The sequence below is a fragment of the Pleurodeles waltl genome, chromosome 12 (genome assembly GCF_031143425.1).
Source record: "Pleurodeles waltl isolate 20211129_DDA chromosome 12, aPleWal1.hap1.20221129, whole genome shotgun sequence".
In the NCBI taxonomy this organism is placed as follows: Eukaryota; Metazoa; Chordata; class Amphibia; order Caudata; family Salamandridae; genus Pleurodeles; species Pleurodeles waltl.
Genome location: NC_090451.1, coordinates 67,061,617 through 67,081,589, shown reverse-complemented (window position 1 = coordinate 67,081,589; position 19,973 = coordinate 67,061,617). Strand labels below are relative to the sequence as shown.

The 19,973-nt window shown below is 41.4% G+C and overlaps 1 protein-coding gene across 1 annotated transcript; it reads left to right on the top strand.

Annotated features, from left to right (window-relative positions):
- The first annotated feature begins 1,854 nt into the window (after nucleotides 1–1,854).
- On the top strand, nucleotides 1,855–12,275 carry NMRK2 (nicotinamide riboside kinase 2). Its single transcript, XM_069216269.1, has 8 exons — nucleotides 1,855–2,007; nucleotides 5,747–5,837; nucleotides 8,284–8,332; nucleotides 8,550–8,721; nucleotides 9,070–9,141; nucleotides 9,528–9,634; nucleotides 11,798–11,905; nucleotides 12,002–12,275. The coding sequence occupies exons 1-7, from the start codon at nucleotides 1,982–1,984 to the stop codon at nucleotides 11,902–11,904; spliced, it is 624 nt and encodes a 207-aa protein (XP_069072370.1). The 5' UTR covers nucleotides 1,855–1,981; the 3' UTR covers nucleotide 11,905; nucleotides 12,002–12,275.
- Nucleotides 12,276–19,973: the final 7,698 nt, after the last annotated feature.

The following is a 19,973-nucleotide window of genomic DNA, read 5'->3' as shown; positions in this document are numbered from 1 at the left end:
ACATGAAGCACTTCCGTTCTGCAGAGCAGCCCCGGTCCACCAACGCCAGCATCATCTACTCCAGTGTCATCACCAGGCATCCTGTCTGCACCGTGGCCTGTGGACACTGCTCGTGAGGGTCACAAAGCACCATCCCATCACGCACTGCTGGCTTAGGCCTACCGACGATAGCACTTCAGGTACGACGACGACTGCACTGTGACACCACACGTCGCACTGCCCTGCTTCACACCGCACCCCTGGTCTCAGCGACGCCACTGGACGCCATCACCGAGCTGCTGCCTGCACCGTGGCCACCACACACTGCATTGTCCCACTGCGCATCGCAGCCCAGACGCTATCCACGCCAGTGCTCGACTTCATCAGCCCAGAGTTCGATCAGCCCGATGACCCCTGCATGACTCCAGAACTGACAACGCGAGATCAGCAATGCCGCTCTCCAGAGCTCACCACGAGGATTACGATGTCCTGCAATTCCAAAGGTACTGTTTTGCGCGTCTTCCAGACACCGTAGCTTGCCCGCAACGCCACAGCTGGCCTGAACTGTTGGTTCCGTGGATCACGATGCCGTGATAGCCCCAGAAAATATAGATAAATTGCAGCTTCCCCTCTTGAATTGAGTGATCTTGGGCAAATATTTTATTTCACCAAACTTATTTTTCTTTCATTATCGCATATAAAAGCACTTTCAAATATGTGGGCTCAAAAAGTAATTTGCACAAAAACCTATCTGTTTGATTCAATATGCTACAATATTGCTCTATAATAATCCAGGCCTCGTTCTTTTGACCTTAAAGTCCAGTGTAGTGCCCTGTCGCAGGCACACAACACCACCGTCTGTATCACTCTCTCAAAATGATGCGTTCTCTTTTTTTAGGGTCGAGCCTGCATTGCATGTGCTCGCGCATGCGTTTCGCAGCGAGACTCTTTTGTATTTAGAAAAGGGCTCGGAGCCCTGTCAACTTCACGTCAGTGTTTTTTATTGGTTGGTGGGCTTCCCTAATAAAATCTGCTTGTTTTCATTAGTCGAAGGCACGCATATGTCATGCCTTTTCCGGTGGCTAGCCCTCCTCCAGCACAGTGACCAAGTACAGAAAACATGCGAGGCTCGCTGTTTTCCATCGGGCTCGAGGACTTTTTTTTCTCTAATTTACGAGCCCGATCTCGCTTGGCAGAAGTCAAGCGCTTTACATACTTGATTTCACTTTTTCGTGTTATGTAAATAAATGCACTTTTGCCCGATAGGTGAAAAGTCGGGGTAGGAGTTTACAACGCGATCAGCTCTAACATGAGCAAACGCGAGACCCGATGCAATGTAAATGCTTGTTCATTTTTGGTTTTCCATTTCCAGAAGGTACGGTCCTTACGTGTAAGCACAAGAGGACGTGTAAGAAGAAAAGAAGTAAATGTATTTTTAAATTCGTGGAGTATATATGTGACCTCTTCCCAAACCACAAAAACATAAACGTTAATGGAGGAAATGTTAAAATAGCCAAACTAATTACAAGTCATGCGAGTCGCTATCAGAATACTCAAACTTCCCGTGCAATCACAAGCAACTGCTAACGTACAGAATCCAAGCATTTCCTGAAGTACGACAAGATGGGCAATTCTGTAAGCAAGGATGGTCTTCTGGTAGCTTCCCCACGCGATGCAAAAAGGGGGGGGGCATTGCACCTTCTTATCTCTACTGCTAATTTAGGCAAAGAAACCAGCAGCAGTTGTATTAATAGCTTCCCTTGGCGGTAGAACAGGTGCAGGCGGAACGCGCATGTCCCTGCAGTTTGACGTCCAGGGGGTGTCGCCGGGTGGACACAGACCGCACGTACACGCAGCCTTTGTGCACATCAGGCGGTGGGCTGGGCCAGGAGCGCAGGGAGTATAAAGGATACGTCCGGCGCCCTTTTTTTTGAATGAAATAGTAAGGAGCTGGTGAAGAAACTTCTCCGCAAGAGCCGAGAGACCAGAACCGAGCGCTGCGATGAAGTACATCATAGGGATCGGAGGGTGAGTGCTGCTGCTGTGTGTGTGTGTGTGTGTGTGTGTGTGTGTATATATATATATATACACACACACACACACACACGTTTTAATACCACGTAAAAGTACTATAGTCGGGATCCCGCTCCGATTAGTGTTTTTATAAAATAACTCCTAGAGTGTGGGCGTAGGGGAACTAGTTAGTGGAACAAGACTTGAACGTTTTTAGATGCTCCTTATCCCAATGAATGGAAACGAGACAAACTTTCAGGCAACAGGCCAGATAAGGCTGCGGAAAGAAAACTTAAGGGGGGGTTCCGTAATATTTTGCACACACTTTTTTTTTTTTTTGCTAATCAAGTTTGAAATGTCGCCTGCACAGTATTTTTTAAACTCAAACAACTATCCCGCCACGTGGTTGGCCAACCCTGTCGCCATCCATTTTCTAATCTGCACAGAAGGAGCCAGAGGGTTTTTAGAAGGCAGGGGCAACGCTACATCGGGACGATAAAACAAAAAAAATGACGGGATCCGCTGGTTCTTGGTTGGAATTTATAATTAACACCTTGCTTCTCGAGGTATTGACACTTGGTTCAATAAAGTGGTTTTTGATAGCGGTGGCTCATGAAATTCCCGCGGGGGGAGTATAATGTTTCTTGAGCACATGAATCCAAGGACTGGTGACATTTCGTTATCAAAACCGTGTTCACAGCGCTGCCGCACTATTCGGTTGCGCCAGCGTAGGCAAAGCTGAGGAAAGCCAGCTTATTTGTCCGACGTTGCAAGCTCGCTATCTCTAGCCATGAACTTGTCCGCGGCAGTGACCTCACCGAGCCGGTCACCTAACAGTGACCGACAGTCGACCATCTCTTCACGTGGCCCTACCTGGCAGACCGCTCCGCTGCGTCCTCTGCCGTTAACGTTTATTTTTTTTTGGCGCGCACTCCCCTCAACCGGCCGGCGTGCGCGTAGCTTCCGCTATTTAAAGCGCGAGTGGGGGCGCGCGCCCGCCAACTGTTGAGCCGCGGGACCTCGCGCTGTCAATACAGAGGCTCGTGCGCGCGCCGCAGTGACGGCTCGCGCGGGAAGCGGGAAATTCAAAAGAGCGGGGTTCAGTCCTTGCTTCCCTCCGACCCAACAACCTTAGATTGTTTTTAAGTCCGAAATCTCGAACTGCGGTCATTAATAGCAACTATTAAGTTGCAATTTCATATCACGATTTGATTTTTTTTTCTCTTATATTTTTCTCACGATTCAGAGGAGCCTCGGCCTGTTTCAAGCCATCAATTTTTAGGAAAGTTGATAGCGAAAGATTGCCCATGTGCTGTTCGTTCAGACGAAATTTAATTACTATCAAACGTTATTTTTTTCATATTCACTGAAGTACGAGTACAGGGTCAGACGTTAATTGTAGTGCTTGGTTTTGTAACTTATTCGGTATTATTATATCCGAGGGTGATTTCTAGATGTCTTGCCCAAATTAGAATTCTCCTGAGCTGAACCCCGGGCACGAATAGTCATATTATGATGCTCTCGTATGGACATTTTGTTTTCTGGTGAACATTAAAAAGAAATCCCTCTTCCAAGGGTCTTTAAGTTTATATAAAAAGGCCTGCACTCAGGGTTCAAGTCGGGGGTACAAGCGGATTGACACCTTCCACCCACTGTTTTGACAGGGTGCCAAGAAGTTTGGCCAGAGTGTAGTTTTCAAATAGCCCCTAGGGGGACCTCAAGTGATCGGGGGAGGGGAGGCAAGACTGCCCAAAAGCAGCATTATACAGATAATAGGCCCTTGTTTTAAGCAGAAGCATGTTATTGCATTTTTAATAAGGTAACATTACTTAACTGCAATGTTTATATAAGTCTAGACATATTTAAACAGAGCTATCTTTATAAAATTATTGTGAGAAATTCTGATGGGGGCCCAATGATTTTTATTTTTCAAGTGGGGGGGGGGCGTGGCATTAAGAAGTTTGGAGACCACTGGCGTAAGGGGTCTTTCCAATTTTAGACTTCAGCTGAGCCAATAGCAAAGGCCGGGTTTAGGAGCCATTAGGCACTCCCTTTGTTGGAGTATAATTGGCATGACGCTATCTGAAGCATCACCTGGATGTAAATACAGTGGCGTGGAAATAAAATAACAATTTTAATTCTGTTATTTTTTTGCTTCCTACAGCGCTTTACAACACTTATACTCATTACATTCACAACAAATCTTGTTTGTACATCTGTGTTCAGGACATGTTACATAAGAGTGATATAAGCCAACACCCAGGGTTCAAGTCGGAGATACAAGCGGATAGACACATTCTACCCTCTCTTTTGACAGGGTGCCAAGACGTTTGGCCCGTGTAAATTTCAAATAGCCTAAGGGGGTCTTTCCAATTTCAGACCCCAGCTGAGCCAATAACAAAGGCTGGATTTAGGGCCATTAGGCCTCACTTTGTTGGAGTATCCTTGGAATGAAGCTATCTGACGCATCACCTAGATGTAAATACAGTGGAGGGGAAACTAAATAACTTAAATTCAACTATTTTTTGCTTCCTACAGCGCTTTGCAACACTTATACTCTTTACATTCACAACAAGTCATGTTTGTACATCTGTGTTGAGGACATGTTACATAAGAGAGTGATGGTTATAAAGTGTAGGAGTCGCATATCATCCTACATAGATCTCTGTGCTATATTAGAAGTGTTGCAATAAAAATCTGTCATCTGCGTGTTACTTGATGTGCTCTACAGGAGACACACTATGCTACTTTGTCATAATGGACACTAAACAGATCTTTTCAGCAAATGCTTTAACCACCAGAGTTATTTTACCATTATTGATATTCCCTCAGATTTACTGGGAACCCAAAGATCGCTACAGCGGGTGCCTCACCCCCATAAGATATTTTCAGATTCAGACTGTGCAACCAATTAATCAGAACAGATTTACTTGTTTCTCCTTTGTGCCATTTTTTGTGTCCAATTTTAAAAGATTTAGAAAAAACAAATGTGTAAATTGAGTGGCAGATTTTGCATCAGGGTTGTCATTTTTCAGACTTAACCCTGATACAAAATATATTGGGATTTATAATGTTGCACAAATCTTGGTTGCGTCGATTTTATTTAAACAAAGAAACGCAAGGCAGCACAGTGCCCTATGTTACAGTACCTTGCGTCAGGTAGGCGTTACATGCGCAGGCAGCCAAAGCAATTTCATCTACATGGAAGTGTGCTTCATATGGACCATTATGCCTGAGGGGAGATGGTTTATTCTGTCTTTGGCTAAAGAAAGCTATATGCTGACAAAAGGCAACATTGTTTGTTTTATGCATAGCTTACAAACGCATGAGTCTTCTGTGTAAATCGAAAGTGTTTGCATGTATATTCATAATGTGATGAAATGTACTTATGATAGACCTGCTAAACATGTGTGAGGTCTTAAGATCTGATGTCACTACTTACTATGTCATTTCCTGTAAAGTCATGGATTGTGATGTCACTTGCATACTGCCTAATTTGGTTTGTTCTCTCCCCCGTAATGCTTTACAAATGAATACATGTATATTTTAATAGTGATCCATAGCACAGAATATACTTAAGCACATCTGTTAGCATCATTCTATTTGAATGCAATGTGAACAAGCACTTGGGAGGCCTGCACTTGAAATATAAACCCTTATGTAATCTATAAGGTGACATGTCTTACAGTAAGATACTTTGTCAGAGGCACTGAGATCTTTCTGATTACATTTATTTTATTCCCTTTTCTGCTAGTGTGACCAATGGTGGGAAGACCACTCTGACCAACAGGCTTGTTAAAAACTTGCCAAACTGTTGTGTTGTGCATCAGGATGACTTCTACAAGGTAAGATTAAATTCTCAAACTGGTAACTACTGCTCTTTAAAGGTTGGTTCTATAGTTAAAGTAGAAGTGTAATTGATTCATTTCTTTTTTTCCACCAATGGATAACTTTACCTTGTAATGAACAATGTATACTGAGCACTGCTGCCAAGTGGGCCTTTCTTGTGTCACCTCAACTTGGCATTTAGGCATGTTTTTGGTAAATGAATTACCAAAGCACAGCAAACCCCCAGCCAAAATGCCTTGTAAAGTTGTGCTCTTCGTTGTATGGTGACACTTGGCAGCACTGCACCACTAAATATTTTTCTTTGGCAATAGAATGTGCTTATATTAAATGGTTGGCTTTGGGGCAGGGTTTAGGCTTGTTTTACTTGTTGACAATATGATGTCTTCCTTAGCCCTCTAATAAAATAAATTAAAACGCTTTCTTAGCGAATAAATTGCCTCAAAAGTTGGGGTTAGGAGGCGGTTGCCTGTCACGGGGAAGAATCTCCTTGTAGATTGAGGTATCCAACAAGAAACTGAGATGCTGATGTTTGTGCTGTTTTTTTTTTTTTGTATTATTGGCAGTCAAATTAGATATAGAAGCTGTCGAAGTAGTATTCCTTTCTACAATACATTTTTCTTTTTACAGCTTTTCAGTGTCGTTTCTAGAGCTAGAGAACCTGTTAGCATGACCAGTTTCGAGTTGTGCTTTGGCAGGATTTTGTTGTCCACCTTTACTCCATTAAATTACCTCACCAAGGTTAATTGCTCTTTTAAAGTGCTTTGGTGCAGACGCCAGGCACACCCTGAACGTGATAGCAGATGGCTCCCCACAAGGGTATCTGCCAGGCTCCCTTTCTTAGATATCCTAGTGTGCAGTCACAAGGGGTCTTAGGAGGTGTCCATGTGGATGCAAACTCCTTAAGTGTCTTCCCATGGGTTACGTTGAATATTCACCATTTATAATAAAATAAAACAAACTTAATGAGCTATGTTTACATGATTTGAGCTTATGGGAAGGAACAAAACTAAACGTTATGATAAATGTGTCTGCCGGGCATCCTCTAGCTTTGACTCTGGGCAAGTAGTAGTAGACTTTATTGTTTGGTCAATAAAAACCGTAAAAACTCTGCAAATAGCAGATAAATATGCAATTAAAAATCAATAACAGTGAAATTCCGGAAATTATTGAGAACCAATCTAAAAGGTTAAAATAGCTTCCCACTACACCATTGTCTGTATTGACAGGTTAGATCCCTGGGCAGGTGTAATATGTAAAAGCCACTTTTACCCTCTAGATTAAAAATACTGTGCACGGTCCCATTCCCTATTTAGATCACTTAATAAGCTCTGGACCTGCTGTCCTGTCCGTCGCCACAGGTGAAATATTTTTCAATTTTTGGACTTGCTTTTGGCAGGTTGTGGCTTTGGTTGGCGGGCAAAGTTGGAACCTTAGTTCGTTAACTGATTTCGCACATCTTGCCAGGAGCCGTGGTGCAGAATGTGTGAAGCATGAAGATGCTTCCTGGCACATGCGTATCCCATGTGTGAGCAACATCTCCCTGAGCTGTGATTATATCTGTACCTGCACAAGCCTACACTCTCCTGTTCCCCATTGGGCGACCCAAGCTGGGTCAAAGTCTCTTATTGGTAGCGCTATAAGTCACATGTACAAGACTTGCTGTGTGTTTGTGACTCCGGGCAAGTGGTATTTTTCTGTTGCCCACGCTTTTTCCCTCAGTGAGTAAAAGCTGTGGCTAATAGCCAGCTCAGGACATGGTCTTGGTGGCTGTGTTCCCAGATATTTCATTTGTTTTGCTACCTGTAACATTGGCCAACATACTGGTTGTGGCTTGAGGAGAGGCTGTTGAGCCAATGTTCACATCGTCTTGCCACATACAAGGTTGACTGATTACTCAGAAGTAAAAAGCTGAGCTGGCTAAATTCTTACATTTCTGGAGTTGGAGATTACCTTGTTGCCCAAAGGGTAAATTAAGCCCAGAAAAAGTATCGCTACTAAAATTAGCCCTGGTGAGTGAGACTGATGTCATTTTCTTTTTCCATGAAAGCATTCCCAATAATGTCTCTTGTAAAAATTACTCGAGACCAATCTATTTTTTTGGCAACTCTAAATATTCTTGAAATATCTTCTCTTCTGGTCATGTTAACGACAACTGTCACTTAACCCTGCCCCAGATAAGTGGTGCGACTATAACATTTCCTATAAAGTCTGGTGTCTGCTCTTAAACTGACATGCAGCTTTGTATAAAGTTTTATACAGCCAGCTTCTTGGGTGATAACCCCAGCTCATGAGCTTGCGGTATAAATGTGTATTGCAAAGAGTGGAAATGTGGTGTGGGTTCTGTTAAGTGAACAATACTGTCGTAGATCATGGTCAGGTAGTGATCAGATCTACAGATGACCCTGCGTTTGCAGCAATGTTTTATTGCTCACTATATTTCAGCCACAAGATCAGATAGAAGTCGGGGAAGACGGCTTTAAACAGTGGGATGGTAAGCACGGTGCTCCCTGTAGGAAGCAGTAATGTATATCATAAGTACTCTTTTTGTTTAATTTTTATTCTTCTTAATGCTACACTAATTTTAACTCTATACTCTGCTATAAATTGATAGTCTCACTTCAGACTTCTTTATCTCTTTATTATTTATATTCTCTGCTTGCTGGTGTGCCCTCTAAGTAACTGTGTCCATTCCTCTCTTCCCTTGACAGTGATAACCTCCATAGACACGGAGGCCATGGTGAACACGGTGAAGGCGTGGGCTGAGAATCCCACCAAGTTTGCTCGGTCTCATGGTGTGCATGTCTCGCCAGGCTCTGGGCTGGTGGGGTCTGAAGATGTCCATGTCTTAATTGTTGAAGGCTTCCTGCTCTACAACTACAAGTAACTTGATGCCACTGTTTTTTTTTTTTCCCCTCTTTACAATTCCCTTCTTTTGTTTCAATATTAATTTCCCTGCTGTTAAAAGAACAGTGGCTCCCAATGACTAGTGTTGAATTACATTTAGTTCCTATCTCTTTCTAGAACTGCTGCATTCTACTATTTCAGTGGGACAGGTGTCTGTTTATACTTGGCTGCTCTTTGGTAGCAGAGCACCAAAAATGACACCGACTTTGTAACCTCCTCCATCTTTGTCAATAGCTTTGTGTACAGTTTGGCAGTGTGGTGTTTTTATTGGGTTACACCATAAACATGAAATTACTATGGCTAATTGTGTTGTCTCCCCCCTAGGCCATTCATTGATCTCTGTACTCGGAAGTATTATCTAGCCATTCCATACGATGAGTGCAAGAGGCGAAGGAGGTGAGTATCTCAAGGCTCCAGCCAACCACCCTAAATTCTAAATAGTTGTATCTGGTTATGGTTAATCCATGTGCACCTTTTTGTGCTCGGTTCTATCCTTTTTTTAAGCCCCTGCTATGTCTTGTATCCCATATCAAAGCGCTTCCCTTGGAATCAACCAACTCTAGTGTCAAAAACAGCAGTGGATTAACGTGTGCACCCTCAGATCTAAGCACTCCTGTTTATAGGCCAAATTAAATACCCGGATCACTTTTAAATTAGTGTTCCTCGTGGCTAAATGCGCCGGTAGGGATTGTCTACTAGCCTGCTAAACATTTAGCAAAACAACATATTTTAGAACCAAAAACTTGATTGAATTTTCAATCCATGACTTGATTTTTCAACAGTACGAGGAGCTACACTGTCCCTGATCCACCTGGGCTGTTTGACGGCCATGTTTGGCCCATGTACCTGAAGCACAGACAACAAATGGAGCACAATGATGTGGATGTTGGTAAGTTTGGTCTCCGAGCACTTGTGCACCTAAAAGCAAGTAATGTTCTCTCGCGGCTTGGCTGTATGGTAACGTGTCCACTGAGGCACACCCTCTTAAACCCCGCAGGCGAGTTATGATACATTTTAGCCTGCTTGGGATTCCCATTGGGCAAACTGGGAACAAAGTTTTGTAGGTGCTGATTGTATGGCATGAGGCGTTTTTCCTCCTGACTATGTTTGACCCTTGTTAGCGGCGCAGTCATTGGAATTAAGGGCCATATGTACTAAAGCATTTTCCCATAGACACAGAATGGGTAAAATCCTGTGGTACATCTGGCCCTAAGTTCGGTTTGTCTGTTAGGAATGCAGTAGCCATGTTGTGAAAATGTTTGTGTTTTTGGTGTTTTGCCATATTGAGATTAGTTAAATGACATCAGAACCCAAAGGGCACGTGGTTGCCCTGTTTGGCTGTGTATGTGCTATATCTGGCCACGACCTCCCACCCAAACGTATCCTCTCAGAAACAAATTTTTACATTAAAGGGTCTCTGACCACTTGAACAATAGATTTAAATGTCCATGCTGTCAATATTTCTTTGGGGTGGGCTTGAGATTAACAACTGTGGCTATACTGCAGTTTCAAGAAGTACGTCACTGCAAAGTAATACATTGTGTGTCCATCTTTAGTTCCTCACTGCTTAAACTTTGTTTACTTCAGTTCTGCTCACCTAAAGTAGGGGGTAGACATGTGTCATGCCATCTCTATGCAGACGAGTTGCCAATTTTGGATTTGACCCAAATAGGCTTACAGAGAAATCTGAATAGATTTAATAATTATTGTGAGGCCAGCAAATTAAAGGTGAATTTGGGAAAAAAAACTAAAATAATTCCCTTGGTGGGGGGGGGGGGGCAAATCATAAATGGTTGTTAGGTAATAGCAGGGTGGAGGTGATATCATCCTACAAGTATCTCTTGTATAGAAGACAACTGAGCTGGGCCCTCCATAAAGAACTGTTAGAAATGCGAGTAGAAGCAACGATGGGAGTGGGGGGGGGGGGGCAAGTCTGTTTCAAGAATACCTATGGGGCCCCCTGTTGGCCTCATTCCTGACAGCTTATAATGCAATGGTCCCTACTCGGTGTCTTTATGTGGCAGAGGTATTGCCCTTAAGCACAGAGGAAAGTTGGGAGACTTGTGAGAAGAAGCGTTTGAAACCACTGTTAGCTCTCCCAAAGAGTGCAATTAGACTGGAAGGGGATTTGCAGGCGTGGAAATATTTAGCTTATAAAGCAGCCCTGCGATTTTTGGGACAAGCTTTGTCCCTCGGAGGGGCAGAAGATAACGACCTCAAGTGCTGAGGGGATAGGAAGGAGTGAGTTAAGGTGGGTGGTGCAGGTCAGAAAAGGGTTGGCAGCAATTACGGGGCCCCTGAAAATGGAGGAATTTAAGATAACGAAGACCTCCCATCTTTCGAAAGCTGAACTTAAAATGGCCCATAGAAGAGTCGAGCTTGGCTGACATGGAGTATGTAGGGATCGGGCCCTCTGCCAAGTACATGGGAGAATCATGGGAAATCCGGGAGGCATTTCCGTACTTAGCAGCATTGCCTGATGCCCAGCTATGCTCAGCCCTATTAACATTTCTATTGGCCTTCAACTTGCCTTATGTAAAGGCTGAAAAATGTGCAGGCTTTTAAGATGCAGAGAATAACTGAACATGTGGGCCAAATCATAGTTTGAATGTTGATCTGGTGATCGATTGTCCTTATTTTAATAGGATTCGTTGTTTAATGTTAAGCCTTTGTTCATAAGATATGATGCAAATCAACATAATGAGGCAGTTGCACTTTTGTTGAATTTGTCATTTTTATATGTTGTACACGCTTTGGCAACATAAAAAAAAATATATATGTTTGGACTAGGGGGGTAAGAGGATTGGTTAAGAATGTTAGATTTTTATGGCTGGGTTGCTGGGGAGAACTATTTTATGTATCGAAAATGGGGTACTTAAATTATAACCTGTAAGTGTGGAAGGGGGTGGTGTGGGGTGTAAATTATTTGATTTTATTTGTATGTATGTTTTAAAGACTGTCCAAACAATAAACCTTGAACCTTTGTTTACTTCATTTGGTCAGTGGGCATCAAGGTACACTAACATGAAGTGTAATTTTCACTTTATTTCAGTTTGGCTTGACGGTTTGAAGACCAGAGATGACCTGTATAATCAAGTGTACGAAGAAATCCAAAACGAGCTTTTAAACGGCCAGAACCAGCTATTAAATGGCTCCTAGGGTAAATCTGCAGCATTGGAGGCCGCGCGGGAAGGGTTGCACATTTATGCACTTGGATGGCCTTGAAAATTACTAACCTGTGTTTCTCTTGTTACAGGGTTTGGGCCACTCGATTGTACAGAAGCTGTAAATAGATGCGCCGTCATGTGGTTAATATCAAATTTTAAGACTTTGTATATATGTGTTCTATGGGTCTCATTTTAATGTGAATCTAGTGTGAAGAGGCCACAGTGCGTTGTTATAATATTTATTTATAACTGCACATTTCGTCGTGTGCTATGAAGGATGCACAACTCAGTCCATCGTCTTTTCGGGGTGGGGGGATTTTTTTATACTAAATATTCAGAGAAAATAAACAACGACCTTTCTTATTTTCTTTTTTTTTTTAATGAATGTATTGTCTTCAATAAGCTGCTTGCACGCGTGTTACTTTTCTGTTACAGGTTCCTCTCTTCATTATATCAGTGGGTTAAACCCAAGGTGTCATAGCATGATATCATGTGTTAAAGGCTTGTCTGCTGGGATGTGGGAAGATGCATGGCATGCAAGAGTGATGACAGTGCAACTGACCACAAAACATCTGAGGTCACATGCTGAGCTTCCTGAATGTCAGCACTGTTGGATATTATGAACAGGAGAGAAAGGCACACGTGTTGGAAGTACCTTGCCAAACTCCCTCTCCCAATACCTGCAAATGCAGATTATTCAGTCATAGCTTGAGCCCTACACTGGAACCTGAACAGTCTGCCATGAACCAGGTATCTCGAGACACCACACCTGCAGAATCCATCATGCACCTCCAAGAAAAATCATATTACAGTATAGGTGCATGTGCTAAATAGCATCTTACACGAGATGATTTCTGCCACGGAGTTTCGTATATAATGTTGCTAAACAAATGTCGTTTAGCCAGATCCTGGGATCCAGGAGTTAATAAGCCCGTGAAGTGGGCTAGCCTCACACGTAAGACTGGGCTGGCACATATTAGGAATTAGGTGCTCATGGCACCAGAATCCGCATGTTCTGGTAACCACTGGACGTTTTACAACCAGTTAAATCTTGGCAGCTTTGAGCTACTAAAATGTAATCTGTTGGTGTGGCCATTTTCATCTCATAATTGCCAGGTTTAATAGTGCCCACTACTTGTAAATCCACCCCACATCCCTGTTTTTCCTGCCAGCTTGCAGTGGGCTCCTAGGTGCAAACATCAAGGTAGATGATTATAGGAGGACACCGCTTGTGCACTGAAATTAGCGGAAGTTTCCCTATTACACATAGGGTAAGTTGTACGTACTTGGTGGAGGCCACCTTGAAACGTACAGCAATGTAAACCTGTTATCACATGACACAGCTCCTTGCATCAGGGTCATAGCAGGGTTGTGGAATTTAATAAAATATCTACTTGTCCATGTGACAAGTTGCTTCATAAATCTACTTATCCTGTAAAAAAAATGTTTTTAAAAAAATCTGCTTGTCCCTTGGTGCTATGTCGTGCTGCAACAAATTATGACAGCACTCTCGTTATATAAGAGCTCTGATTATGTCCGGGCTAATACCATAGTAGGGCTTGAATACTAGCACTCCTGATTTTTTTTGTCACTGTTCCACAGATCTACTTATGGGAGCTGGAGGTAGCAGTAAGCAATAGTTACAGGGTTTGAATGCCCTTTTGAGTCTACAAACCGACTAACGTGCATGTTTTAAGGGTTTTTGCCAGCTCATCTCTAATAGTGAGAAAGGTTGGAAATTTACCCCTGACGAGAGCAGAAGTAAAACTTTTTCCAGGGTTAGGGAAAAAAAAGTGGTTGGTGGGAAAGGGAACTTGTAAACGCTCAAAAGATTTTTGCATGAGCAAATCTGCACATGTATATTTGCTTGTGCTAAAATACAGTTCTGATATTTTGCAGGAGTACAATTTCCTGGTATACTTGTGTAAATTCTTATGAGTTCATGAAAAACGTAAATCTGCACTAATGCAAAGAAACCAAAAGATGGACCGCCAGTGTTGGAGCTATTGGCTTTGCCAATGTTTGTTTTCATGTTTCCTGTATTCTTGTTAAACTGGTTACAATGATGTTCAATTACGAACATTTTTGGGAAATATTAGAATGTATCAACACATTTTAGTAAATGAAGCATCAAAGAAATGGTACCTACTATTTCACAGTAATTTTGCAAAACATTTTTTCCTAGATAAATTTTTTGTTGTGAACATTTTATTTTGAAAGCAATCACAAATCTTGCTTTCAAGCTTCTATAAGTATTTGCATCTAATCAGAGAGCATTCTGGGAGCATTATACATAGTTTTATATTGTTAAACTTTGCAAATGTGTATACACTTTATTTTAAATCTGGAACCAGTCAACAGTGCAGTCCAAGCTTACATTTATTTGGAGGGCTCACCCTAATTATAAAGACATTGCATTAATGAACAATACATACAAGTTCAAACAGCATTAACTGGACATCAATTATCTCAATTGCAGGCAATCCCCTCCCCTGCTCTATGATGTAATTCTGCAAACTGGCAGCAAAAGAGTTTGTGCTGCAAGGGGTTGGGCCTACTTGTCCCGAGGACAAACAAATCATGAAAACTTGTCATCCTTGCCAATGTTTGTTTATTTTAATGTTTCCCATAATCTTGTTGAAACTGGTTTCACAGGTTTTTCTTTTATGAATTTGTTTGGGAAATACTAGCATGCATCAATCCGTTTTATTAAATGATGCATCAAAGAAATTGTACCTAAAATTTTGCAGTATTTTAGCAAAATGCTTTTTTTATAGTTGTTTTTTTTTTTTTTGTGAATGTGTTTTTATTTTGAACACAAAGAATCCTCAGCCTTGCTTTCAAGCTTCATCAAATATTTGCATCTTACCAGAGGGCCTTATACATAGTCTTATATTTTTAGACTTTGGAAACGTGTGAACTCATTTTTTAAACTGGAACTACTATCTACTGCAGTACAAGCTTGCAACATTTCCCTAGAGCACTCAACTTAATAGAGGCTTTGCATTTATGGACCATAAACACAAGTTTGAACAGCAGTAATATGCAGGCACAGATATTACCTTAGTGCACACAATATTTTCCCTGATCCATAATGTGGTACTGTAAACTTGCAGCCAAAGGGGTTGTGCTGCAGGGAGGTGGGCCTACTTGTCCCAAGGTCAAAATAAATATGAAAACTTGTCCTTGACCCCAAACAATATGTTCTGGGCATAACTTTATAAGCTATGTGGTGGGAGGTACCAAGCATATTCTGGATTAGGCACTCAACATGGCAAAGGGCCAACAAAGTAAGAACCATGATCCAAGTAAGATCATCTAGAGATGGTGGGCCTGCCCTAGAAATCTGGTTTCTAGGACTTCGACCTTGAAGCCTCCATGGTCTTGTACAGTCTACCTACAGCCATAATGCTTTCAGTAGACAATACCACAAACTACCACATACTTTTCTAATTCTGACTGTCTTCAAGGTGGTTACTTAAGATCTTAAGTAGATATGTCCTACACAATGGAAAGGGTCGACAGAGACAACACAGTGGAGCTGGTGCTCTTAAAAGAGGTATGTACCTGAAGGTCCACAGTGTTGAATGCTTACTAAGAGTTATGACTAGATCACAAAACCAAGTGTTGGTGTGTGGCATATACTGGTTATTCCCAAACACTGCAAGATTTATCTGTGGTTTCCCCTATAGCTTTTAGTCACTTTCAACTGCAACTTTTATGCCCTATGTTTTGGGTGAATCCTGTCCTGTTTTGTACCCGTTTGCTGCATTTATGGTGATGCTTACTCCTGTCCATGAATTTTAAAATGTGGCCACTAGTTGTTAATGCCAGATGGTTAAGATGAACGTAGACGATAAAAGTATGACACAAGGACAGGATAGACACTTGAGCCGCCAGCACGTTAGTTAGGAGGTGTCTGGTGCATCTGAAGAAGTAATAGGCAAAGGTAAAATGAGCTTGGGAAAGACTATAGAAGAACAAAAGCTTCAGGCAGGTTTTTTGCTGATGGCTCTTCCCACTGTTTTGGTTGTACCTACCCCTCCACACCACCTATTAAATGTTCATGCCGCAATCTATGAAACAGCCATGCATAAACTACTTGACCTTGGAAGGGCAGGATCAATGCACTGGTCCAGTTTGGCCAAATAATGAACTTGGAGCAAGGTCGAAAAATGGCTCATTCATGAGCCCCTGAAAGGTTAACCCAATCTCTTGGTGCGATGAGATACTAGTGTTTATGTAGCAATGAACGTCTCACTTCCAACCTTAGTCCTTTTATGTTATACCCTTCTCTTATCTGTCCCGAGTCTCTTTTGTGTCTGGACTCTGCTAACTGGATCTATGAATCACCAACAACATGTGCCTTAAAGGACACGTGAAAGCATAGATAACACAAAAGGGATGGAAATATGTTCCATGCATACAGTCATCAAGATTATTTAGAACGCTTTGTGTCTAAGGGAAAATAATATGTTAAGCGGCGAGTTTCAGGGTTGATTCAAAATTCTGACAGACATTTAAGTTGTTAGAAATTAGGCATGGAGTATGATTATTTTAGTTTGAAATGCTAGTTAGGGCTTTAAGCCAGAGAAAGTCTGTTCATCAATGATTCAGACAAAGTTGACTGCTACTAAAATGATTTACACGTGGGAAAACAATTGCTAAGGATTTGAAGCCATAGGCTCAAGGTGCTTACAAGTTGGCATGGTACCAAAATATGAACTAAATATTGGTTAGGAGAAATAGTGATTACAAACAGATTTACAGTCTGAGATAATCATAGAACTACTTCCAATGGATTATTTATGTTAGACGATATTTTTATCAACAGAATTTGGATATATAACCTATAAGCAAATAAAATGAAGACATCTTGATTTTCCAAATTGTATACAAAGAAAATGACAAATACTGAAGTCATTCTACGGAGAATAATATTGAAACTTGGAGTTTCATTAATTTTAGAAAACCAATTCAATAATGACTGACAGGCCATGTCTGCAGTGAAAAAAGGCATTGTCCATTGAGCTGCATAGTGTATAGTTCTTTTCCATAACACAGTGACAAAATATCAGGCATTAGATTGCTTGTAGGTAGAGTGCTTCTTGGATACCCTCAAAGAATCAGGCACTTCTACGCTGCATCTAGCTGCAGGCCAGCTTGGATACCCTCAAATACTAGACTGGGTTATTGATGGACAGGCACATTGGAGCATTGCCTCTGGGTGGCGGATGACTACTTTAGCCTCAAAATATCTGGTTCTGTGAAAGAATGGTGATTGAAGGCTACAGTGGAGCAAGAAGACCTGCTTAGAGGCCGGGGAGGACAATGGATGATAGAAACGGCTGTGGGTTGTCTCCATTGTGAAAGAAATCCCTTCCTCTGTTACGAAGAAAGGCATTTTGAAATCTGAAAATGGTTGGACCAATTAGAGCCCTGTATGGAAATGACTTTTTGGCCCTGGTCAAACCTACGGTCAACTTTGGTTGACCAAAGATAGCCATGTTTATTGAATGACAATAGTGGATGCAAAGATGGAAAGAAAATAAAAGAATCTCGCCTGTAAAGGATGTTATTGGGTTATTAGCCTGGTCCACTGCCCATTCAGAAATCAAAGCCAGGGTGCTTTTCATTTGCTTCACGTGAGAAGGAATGAGTTATCTGACACCTCGCCTCTGGAAAGAGATCATCTCTGGATGGCACTGCTGCCAGTGGAGACGTATGGGCATGTCATGCCTGCTTGTGTTCAAAGTGATCTTAATTTTTATCACAGGACCAGAGGCTTCATATTATAGGAAAAATTATTAAGGAATTAGGAAATAATGTAGAATCTTTAATTCATTCACTGCCCCGGTCTGCTGGTAGCAGCAGATCCCCTACATGGTTTTGACATCGGGAGGGTGATGCAGGCAGTTATGTGGTTCATCTCCCTAGCAAACAGGTTTTTGAGAAACAAAACAATGAAACACAGAAATTAAAAGCTACTCTTATTTCCTTTAATGACAATACGAACAGTGACCTGGAGTTTCTTCAGCTCCTTCCAGACCAGGTAATTTATCTGTAGATAGATCCTCCCCACCGGAGGGAGAAGTCCATTCCAAAAACAGGAAATGTGATAAAATGCAACCTAATTATACTCTGATTCCGGTTTGGATGGTCAATCCCAAGGCTCCAATTCTGGTGCCTTGGACGGCCGGGCATCATTTAAACCTAAAAAGATTAAAATGTCAACATCATCCAATTTTTACTCAGAAGATGCTCGTGTAATGATTTCTTCTGATATTCTCGATGCATCTGGAGAGCCGCTAGTTGATCCTAACCTTTTAAATTACCCTAATTCCACTGAATAGGCCACTCTTCCACATATAACAGAAATTATTAGACTTCACATTAAAGGAAATATGAGTAGCTTTTAATTTCTGTAATTTATTGTTTTGTTTCTCAAAAACCCGTTTGGTAGGGAAATGAACCACATAGCTATCTACATCACCCTCTTGGTGACAAAACCCTGCAGGGGATCTGCACATACCAGCAGACTGGGTCGGAGAATGAATTCAAGCTTTTACATTCTTTCCCAATTCCTAATCAATTTTTCCCATAATAATCGCCTCTGCCCTTAATAGAATTCGGACTTTCTATGATTATTACTTGGAAAATCCAGATTAAAAAGGGGTTGGTGTTATCAGTGGGATTAGGTGTGGCGATATGTAGATAAAGCTGTAAGAGCAGAGGCAGGGTGATGGGTAGGTTTAGATGTGGACAGTAATGGTAGGTGTATCGAGGTAGGCGTAGAAACAGGAGGGTGCAAGGGCAGGTGTGGAGCAAGAGGAAGACAGGAGTTAGAGATTAGAGGAAGTGAGTTAGGATCATGAAATGTGCAACATTATCAGCATTATGACAGTCTCTTTGGAATCTTCATAAATACAAGCCTTATATCAAATTAAACTTTTGTCATAATGAATATTTATATTTTTGGTCCTTCCTGTGGTTCATTATTTTAGATGACCTTTTCACATAGATTAAATCTTAAACAAGCTGCTGTACTAGGAGAGACAAGTACAACGTTTACTGTCTGCATGAATTAATATAGCAAAATAAATCAGAGAAAGGGATTTAAAACCGGATAATGCATTAAAACTCAACCTAATCAATGTCTGTGTTTCAGCTTTCTTGATGGGATTCATTATCTAACTGCAGAACCTTCCTATTCTTAATATAAGGTTAGAGCCTGCTGACATCATACCTTTACAGGTTTATGGACTAGTTCCGAGAATAATATCTTCATGAACTTTACAAAGCCTCTTAGAAGACCTCTGTCGTTGCTGTTGAAGCACAGATCGCTTTGTTTGTTTTTATTTTTTGCAAGACTAGAGACCAAGAGTATAAATTGATGTATATAAAAGTCTTACAATCATTTGCAAAGACAGGACGGAAGCAAAATCACACGCAACAAGCATTCAAATATATAATGGCTGAAGAGGCTTTTAGAATCATTGTTGACATACTTCCAATATTGATAGAATTCTTAAATATCAAATAGTCTAAATGGCAGGCTGAGATACTGTCCGGTATATTGGTAATACATGATAAACATTAGTTTGATCAACTTTGTATTTAAAATATTTTAAAGTGCTATGTACTCACATTTTGCATTGCTGAGAATTGGAAACAACTTTAGCATTCTTTAGGATGTTCTTAAAACACTCATGGAGCACCTTGCCCCCATAAAAGAAAAACATACTCAGTTGCTGCATGAAAGATTTTAACTTGGTGTCAAAGGGTTCTGTTAAACATCACTGTCTAGTTTGTGTCTTAATATCCTTCTAATTGAACTTTCATATGCTTGTTGTAATCAGTTTTGTTAGTGGACACGCATGACCAGTATTTCACATCGCAGCAGCTTTGATTCTGTTAGAATAGTACATTTCCCGATCATGAATACTACTGAATCCTGTAATGGGGATTACAACGAATACATTTATAGTCAGTTGTAATTCATTACCAATGATGGTATTTTTCCCTCACACTGTATCCGAGTGGTGAGAATCTTACTACTGC